Here is an 8,558-nt window from a genome sequence, read left to right as displayed (position 1 = left end):
TTCAAAACATTAATATTTTTTGTGGTTAATTATACACATCAATATACCAACATCAAAGATAATAAATACAGAATTTCTGCTCTTTTCAGAACTAGATTTTGTGTTATGTGGGGTAAAGAGAAAATGTGTCTCTGCAAGTCATCTGGGAGTCTTCAGTGAAATCATAGATAAATAACTAAAAAAACAACAAATAATCAGTTTATTAATTAGTGCTTGTAAGTATGAGTTTTATGCAGAATGTTTATTGATACAAGTAGGTAAGTAATGATGATGGAAAAGAATTATGCCCCAGATCTAAAAATGGAGATAATTTGATCCACTATACCTTTTGTTTAGAAAGCACAGATGTTTAAATATATACGAGTCTATTTGTTAGCAAAGACTGTAGGAAAGTATAGTTTGTCTTTATTTAGAAAATATGAATATTTTGCCTGTTTATTTTCCTGTTGGAACAGTTTAGATTGAACAGTGTAGATTGAACAGTGTAGATTGGCGCCAGACCTTGAGGTTCTGGCGACTATCCGCTTTTGGCCACCCCTCAGTGTACATTGGTTATTGCCTGGCCACCCTTATAAAAATGTTCTGGCTACGCCTCTGCTTACAACCCAATGGTAAATGCTGTAAAACAGACCTTTTGCAACACATTTCTCTTGAGTTTCAGAACTTACAGAGCCAGACTGGAGGAAAACGTCTCCTGAAGATCCCTTGGTGTAGCAGCCTGGGACATGAAAACCCCCGTTTGCTGTGAGCCTGCCCTGCTCATATCCCAAATTCTTCCAGATAAACTTTGGTTTTCAAACACATTAACGCTGACGGGCTTATAAACCATGTTTTCCCCTGATGTCATTTACATTGAGTTGCAATATGCAAAACTCTCTGCAGGTTCTTGTCTTTGTCGTCCACTCTATACAGCTGGCTTTTAAAACACACAGCGAGAAGGTGGGGGCCGGGTGGTGAGGGTTACGGGGGCGAGAAACGCAATAATTACTTTTACTAGTAACTAGTTACTTTTATTGTGGAGTAACTCAGTAATTTTTTGGGAGAAGTAACTATAACTAATTACTTTTTCAAAGTAACGTGCCCAACACTGTTCACATTGTGCATGTATATAAACAACTGTGAATATTAGATTGCTTACTAGGAAATACGAATTAACTCCAATGACTTCACATAAACCAAAACTAAGGCTTCTTTGAGCTCATCCCAACCAAACCCATGAAATCATTTTAAGGGGAAAAAATGACAATTTTATTTGTTCTAACTTTCACAGAAGCACCGAAAGAGTTGTTTTGGTCTTACATTTATTCTGCAATCCACACATCTGTTTATGAACATGGAAATTATTTATTAAAATGCACAAGAACATATACCGTGGCTAAAAGTGTTGGCATGGTTACCGTTTAATTAGCAAATACAAGACCTGGAAAATGACCAAAGACTTCCACCTGGCTGATTGAGTCTGACATCTTTCTAAGAATCCTTTCAGGGTTAATGAAGCAAACTATGTGGAAAACGTTAGCTTAAAGTGAAGCTGAAAAAAAAAAAAAATCTAATAAATTACTTTATATATGATAAACGATGAATCAGGGAACTCTGAGAATCCAAGCATCAGAACCTCTAAACTGTTTTGCCTGCTTCTGGCACATTGGGAACTACCATTTGTAGAGACCTATTTCACTAACTCTGACTGATCATTGTGTTATCTGGTTTAGACCCAACATTAAAAATGTTCTGATCAACCATGAAAGAAAACATCAGAGTTAGGGTAGATGTCAGATGTGATATTCTGCAGGATGTCACAGCTTCAGCTTCCCAGCCAATGGACTGCTGGGATAAAGCCTTGAGAAGCGTCCGAGGGTCCAGATTGGGAAGACGTTTCTGTAGGAGGTGTAACTGATGGCACAGCTCTTGTTAAACACACCAGAAATGTTCTCCTTCAAAGCAAACAGATATAAGACACACTTATTACTGTCAGTGGATTTAGTTCTAGTTATAAAATATATGATCTGAAGGAAGGAGGCACTAAGTCACCTGAGGCCAGTCTCCATTTAGAAGCTGCTTATCAATCAACAGCTTAACTCCTCTCTCAATGGCCTGTTGGTCAGGATGTCTGCACAAACATACATAAGATGAGGAAACTGTCAGAAACTTCATTCCACACCTAAAAATGCATCTGCCTGAGATATGCTGGTAAATGTAGGAGCCTTACCTGACCGCCATGAGGCCTAACAAAGCCCAGCAGGTGTTGTGGATCTGAGCCGAGCTGCTCTGGATGTAGCGCCGCTGCTCACACGACTCAAAGTCCTCCCCCCAGCCTCCATCAGACATCTGGTGCTCCAGCAGGAACCGACAAGCTTTCTGCACCTCAACCTGCACATCTCTGGTGACAAAGAATACCTTTTTCTTTAAGTCCGTCTTCTTAAAAAGCAGCAGATGTATAGATTTGTCCACCGTACTTGCTCTTATAGGTGTGACCCATGCAAGCAAAGGCTTCCAGACCAAACCACGTCCCGTATGTGAAGCAAACTCCCCAAGATCTGAGGAAGGACCAGAACACTGAATAAAGAGCTGCGGGTTATTTGTTGGGGGCTAAAACAACAAGTCATGGCTCACCCTTCCCATGATCCATCGGTCCTCTGAACCCTCCTGCAGTAATCAAGACCTTCCCTTAGAGTGGAACTGTTCTGTTTACTTTGGACATTGGTTGCTTTTCACCAAGGTCTGTCAGTCAGGCACAAAATAGGCTCCTGATTAATTCTATGTTAACGATTTTTAATTGTTACAAGAAATCTTTCGCAGAGAAATTATATTCCTTTTAATCTGTATAAAAAAATCAAGACTTGCAATAAAATTACGATAAAATAAAGTATCTGTTTCTACAAATGTTTACCTTTGACCATTTAAAAAAAAATACACCCAGGATGTAACAAAATCTATGTTTATTAGCATAAACATAGATTTACACAGCAAGTAAGTCATTGTTTCTTGAAATATGTTTATGTTTCCTTGATTCACCAATAGAATGAGATGTTTTATTTTTGATGCAACTCGTTTCTCTTACTTCAAGTGCATCATATCTATTTTAAAGGGGTAAAATACTCATTCCACTAGCAGATCATGTTATGGATGTGCTCAAATATTCTTGTTTTAAGAGGAGTTCACCTATTTTTAGAGCAGTTTTGCAGTGTATAGAACTTGTGAAATCAAAAGCAATGAAGATAAATAATACAATTCTATTATTAATTGATTTAAAGATGACTGATGAAAAAAAAAAAACATCTAAAAAAAAAAGGAAAACCTTCAGACCACTTAAAAAAAGACAAATATCCTCCTATATTAGTCCAAAATAGGAAAATCTCAAACAGGATAATTATCCACAATTTGATTTTCATAAAAATAAATTACAGACCATTTTTTTCCATCAACTACATGCCTAAAATGAAGCTGATGTGATGTTTTAGGGCAAAATATCACATCAGCTTCATTGCTCTAAGGTTTGGAAATGAGATCTATGGTTTGTAACGGTTTTAGATAGATGTTATTGTAAACTGTAATGTAATTTGTAATGTAATCTTTTGCCGCTGTCTTGGCCAGGACTCCCTTGAAAAAAAGTTGATAATCTCAATGGGACTTTTCCTGGTTAAATAAAGGAATAAAAAAAATTAAATATAGAGAAGCTGGCTTCAGATAAGAGCAGCGAGATTATTTGAGTCTTATTCTTTGATTCTTATACTCTAGTGATGTTAAAATCTGGCAAGTGAAACAGCGGCTGATAATACGCAGGAAACGTAGACTTTAATCTTGCCGCGCATACTATAGGAAGGCTGTGCACAAGTACTGCATTGATCACTACTAGAAAAACAGCTGTTGAGTTGTGCATCAGAATAAGGACTTTATAAATACTCTAAGATTTTCTGCTGGTTTGTTATGCATCTATGATACTGCTATTATTTCTATGGGTTTTCTGCTGTTCACTAAAGCAATTGATAAAAAATCTTCACTTTCTTAACCCCCATTTGAGCAGGAAACATTTCTGTCTATGCTCAGGCTTTATGCGAGTCTCTGATGTAACGTCGCTCTTTTTTCATTCTTAACCATAAACACACCAGTTTTCATAAATCTGATTATTAATGCTTTTTAAACATATTTCTTTCTAAATCTAATTAAAGAAATGAATGTAAACCATGACATAAAAGCCTGGATTTATCTGAAAAAGAAAATGATAAGATATCTATCAACCTTTTTAACAAAAAGTATGAATAAGGTTTGAGGAAGAATAGAATAGATTTCTTAGAAAGTTTATTTGCGAACCTTATCTCTTCAGTGCGGTGATCAGGATAGACCTTCTGGAAGTGCCTCAAAGCCTGCATTGCTGCAGAGGTGCACTCCACATATGTGTAGTCTATCATGATGTCACCTGATGCAGACAAGCAGAGCGCCGTATAAAAAATATACCAAAACAGAGGAAATATCTGGATAAATGTCTCACTCCTAAAACCTAGACATGATACATGAGTAGAACAAACAGGTATTAAAAATCCCATCAAAAAGCTCTGAAGGTTACATTCTCTTTTTGAGGGAAACTAAATTGCATCAAAAGAATAGGAGAAATTACTTAAAAACATGATGGGAATTATAACTCAGATTGTTAAAATAATTTGAAAATGTATCTTGCTGAAAATTGAATAATGTTTTGAGAATTAAAACAACCCCATTCATATTTTTCATGCCAGCTAGATGCTTACCAAACACCTCAGAGGGGTTAAGTAGCTCCAGGAGTTTTCCTCCTCTTTTAGTTTCATACGTAGCAAATCCACCGTCACTGTTCCTCATGCTCAGCAGCTACAAAACAGCAACAGACTCCAAAAACTGAAATCAAACAAGGCTGTAAGCTATCTCTAATCAGCTTGGTAGAGCACCGACAGGATAAAACTCTCTCTGTCCGACCGTCCCAAATATAAACAACCAGAATTGGATAAATTCTGCTGGAACCTTAACTAGATTTAGGAGCTCTGGTCTCAGATTTGGCACTGGGTGTGTCCAATTTTTGAAAGAAAAGTTGTAATTCCACCTCATTTCCACCTTAAAGCTGTGTAAAGAACCACTGATGCATTTGGTTTATTCCTCCTCTGAAGGTCTGGGAGCCTTAGAATATTTATCATTAATAATGGTATTAATAACCTGGTAGAAAACTAAAAACAATTTGTCAAGAAATAAAAATCCACAACAGATTATCAGATCTGTGTTGAAGCTGTTGGCTAAAGAGAAGACCCAGGATTCTGGATGATCTAAATGGGAACGGTCAAACCTTCTTCTCTGTGTGCCCCTTAGTATCAGATTAACACCTGTTTAACTGGAAATAGAGTGCTGGAAAAAAGTAGAAACAAGAACAAAATAAGTCTAGATGGTATCACAGTAAATCAGAAGTTTAAAACCAGAAATGGGATCTAGGTTATGTTGGAAGATAAAGATCCATAACAAAAAAACGTGCATCACCTCATTTAGAACAGAATAGCATAAACTAGAATACAATAGAATAGAATAGAACATCCCTTTTTTTCCCACAATGGGGAAATTCTGGTGTTTACAGCAGCAAAAAGATTCTAGAAAAAATTGTCACACAAATATGGACCTTAGAAAAATGTATAAGAATAATATAATAGTGGAGAGTTAAAAGATAAACAAAAAAATACTTAATTGTAAAGTGTAAACACAATAGAAAACTGTGCAACTGGAGAATAAATAACCAATATGCAGCTATGGACATTTTTCCAGCAATGGATATTTTAAAAGAGCAGCAACATCAGAGATGTGCAAAATTATAGCAGTATGTTATTGAACTGACCAAGGTAGAAAGTGCGCAAAATCAGCATAAGAGTAAGAACTAATTGAGGTTGTTGGGAACATTGGTGGTTATAGAGTATTACAGCTGCTGGGAGGAAGGATCTGTGATAATGCTCCCTTTATTAGAGCAAAGAAAGAACTAATTTTTCTGATTTTTTCTGCTCTGTTTCTGCAGGAACTCACCACATTGACGGCATCGTATAAACGTTCTGAGGCGATTGGCTGTCTGAGGGAGGGACAGAGCTCCTGCAGCAGCATCACCGACTTCAGGCCTTCAGCCGTGCAGTCGGCCACGATCCAGCCACAGTCACGGGTGCTGAAGGGAAAGCCGCCCTGATGAGCACAGAAAGATGCAGCTTATGAGCTATGGATGCAGAAGGGCTGTATATGGAAAATAAACTTATATGTCTCTGCTAGTTTCTTTGTATTATATCTCTTTTAGTTTAAAGTACATTTTTGCATCATTTTTACTTCACCTTGTTCATCTGTCTGTAGTATTTCTTATATTCAGGGGGATTCTCGGGAATCTGTGGGAGTGGAAAGAGTGGATACAAATCAGGAATCACTCGTTACTGGGAGGTTCAGATCCCACAGTTTTTGCTTTTACAGACATGTCAGGACATAAGAGGAGGAGTTATGCTCTCTAACCTGAGTGATTCTGAGGAACTCATGGGCTTCTTGAAGACATTCCATCAGTTCAGGGTCATCCTGGGCTCCAGCCTGAGAGGAAACCATAGAGAAACCATTCAACAACCAGAAAACATGAACACAATGGGAAAGCATCCACACACTGATACCTCAAGAAAAGCCTGGACAGCGAAACACGTGTCCCAGAGCTGAGAGCCATTGGTTCCCTGTGAAAGGCAACAATACAAGGAAACTTATTAAAAACAGAAAATAATGAAACTGAGAAAAAAAATGATAACAAAAGCTAATAATTGAAAGTTCAAATGGATTTTTTTCCAGTAATTTTCCAGTTTTTTCATGTTTCAATCAAAACCACCGGTGTGTTTGGTCTGAAAAAGCAACAGAAAATAGAGCTCAATTTGAAATAAAGGAAAATTGGCATATTTTTGTAAGTCGAAATTAAAAAATATAGGATTAATTTATATTAATGTTCATATATTAATGTTATCTAATAAGAAGAGACCAAAATGTAACTTAGATAAATGTATAAAACACTGTGGTTCTGTATTAAAACTGCACTTGCCCCTAAACCAGGAGATCCTAAAGTCCAGTTTTCTAGAGCTGCCATCCTGCAACCTCTAGATGCACCACCTCCCCAGCACACCTGAACCTATAAGCTTAACTCCCTTAGCATGTCATCCACCTCAGCAGTCTGGTAATGAGGCACTTGTTAGATTCATTTATTCCCTCTATGGAAATATTTTCTTCAGCAAGAACATGAGCTGATTCAATCTGGTTAAACGCTGCTGACTCCGGCCAGATTGACCTATAATGCAGCAGAGCTTTTCTGCTAGCTTGACAAGCTGGCGATCTCAACAGAGCAATGATCCAATGAAATTGTAGTAGTTTCTTCAACAACTTGACAAGTTTCTTGGACTACAAAATTATAAAAGCTGAATGAGGCCCTAGGAGTTCTTGCGTCATATTTGCAGTTGTCTGAAATGTTCTCACCTGATGAGGCAGAACCTGTTCCAAATTTGAAAATAGCTTCACCAGACTGATACAGCCTGTATACTTCCTATATGGCTGGCTGGCCAAGCTAGTTGGTCGATGTAAACATAAATGCAGTTAAAGGCTAAGATAAGATAAGATAGACTTTATTGATCTCACTGTGGAGAAATTCACTCGTCACATCGGCTTAATAGTCAAAAAGAAGAAGGCTGCAGAACTAAAATTTGTTGATCTACAAAATATGGAGTCAGAATAAAAATGCAAGCCACACTTTTCAGTCTTTAGCATAAAACGTGCCTTTGTACTAATCTTTCAGCTTCAGATTTATGCCCAACTTTATGCTTAACTTGGAGACATCTGTAAAGGTTTTCGGTTCTGCAAATTTTTTGTCCCTTAATTTTCTGAAATGTGTTTGAAAGTGAAAACTATAAAAACACCAGAAACAAAATAAGAACCAAAAACAAAACATATGTAATGTTAAATAATATAGTTAATAAAAAAAATGGTTTTCATAGCCTTAAAATTAAAGCAGATGATAAAATCTCACCTGCATTTTCATTCCATCCAGTCCCAGCCTGTAAGACAGAAAACCTCCAGCTGGTTGATTACTTTCATTACTTTCCATAAACTATGTGTTTTATTTGAATTTTCTGGTTTCTGTTGTTAAAACTGGACGTTATCAGAGAGCTGCAGACTGACCACAGGTAGTCTGGGATCCTGGAGACGTGCTCCTTAAAAACCTCCGATTTGGGACCGTCCACATACCAGCGAACCAGCATATTGATTGTCTTGGAGATCTGCACCAAAACATTACAACCTTTATTTAAAATGCAGTAAAAAATGAGTGAAACTGAGGTTTTCCAAATCAAAGTAGTTCATCTTATTTTTTTAAATGAGTGAATTTTCACTACCGGTCCGATGCTGATGCATTTGGTGAAGCGGTCGTCAGCCTGGATGTGGTCAAACAGCTCTCTGATGGCCTTCTTTCTCAGCGTGCTGCTGTGGTTGGCTTCATACATGTTCAACACCACTGCAGGGTCACAGACAGAGTCACACTGTTAGATAAATAAAACAGC

At 37.3% G+C, this 8,558-nt stretch overlaps 1 protein-coding gene across 1 annotated transcript in view; it reads right to left on the bottom strand.

Moving 5' to 3' along the window:
* Positions 1-1,300: 1,300 nt before the first annotated feature.
* The window catches only part of lss (lanosterol synthase (2,3-oxidosqualene-lanosterol cyclase)), a 15,440-nt gene continuing 8,182 nt past the window's right edge, over positions 1,301-8,558 (bottom strand). Inside the window, exons 12-22 of the mRNA XM_015376978.1 lie at positions 6,642-6,698; positions 6,493-6,564; positions 6,321-6,371; positions 6,028-6,177; positions 4,746-4,842; positions 4,312-4,417; positions 2,614-2,679; positions 2,457-2,537; positions 2,210-2,380; positions 2,032-2,110; positions 1,301-1,934 (exon numbers count right to left, since the gene is read on the bottom strand). Coding sequence (XP_015232464.1) covers positions 1,797-1,934; positions 2,032-2,110; positions 2,210-2,380; positions 2,457-2,537; positions 2,614-2,679; positions 4,312-4,417; positions 4,746-4,842; positions 6,028-6,177; positions 6,321-6,371; positions 6,493-6,564; positions 6,642-6,698 — 1,068 coding nt within the window. The 3' untranslated portion in view covers positions 1,301-1,796. The remainder of the gene's footprint in view (positions 1,935-2,031; positions 2,111-2,209; positions 2,381-2,456; positions 2,538-2,613; positions 2,680-4,311; positions 4,418-4,745; positions 4,843-6,027; positions 6,178-6,320; positions 6,372-6,492; positions 6,565-6,641; positions 6,699-8,558) is intronic.

Source organism: Cyprinodon variegatus, unplaced genomic scaffold (genome assembly GCF_000732505.1).
Source record: "Cyprinodon variegatus isolate N-32 unplaced genomic scaffold, C_variegatus-1.0 Scaffold145, whole genome shotgun sequence".
In the NCBI taxonomy this organism is placed as follows: Eukaryota; Metazoa; Chordata; class Actinopteri; order Cyprinodontiformes; family Cyprinodontidae; genus Cyprinodon; species Cyprinodon variegatus.
This window is presented reverse-complemented; position numbering and strand designations above follow the sequence as displayed.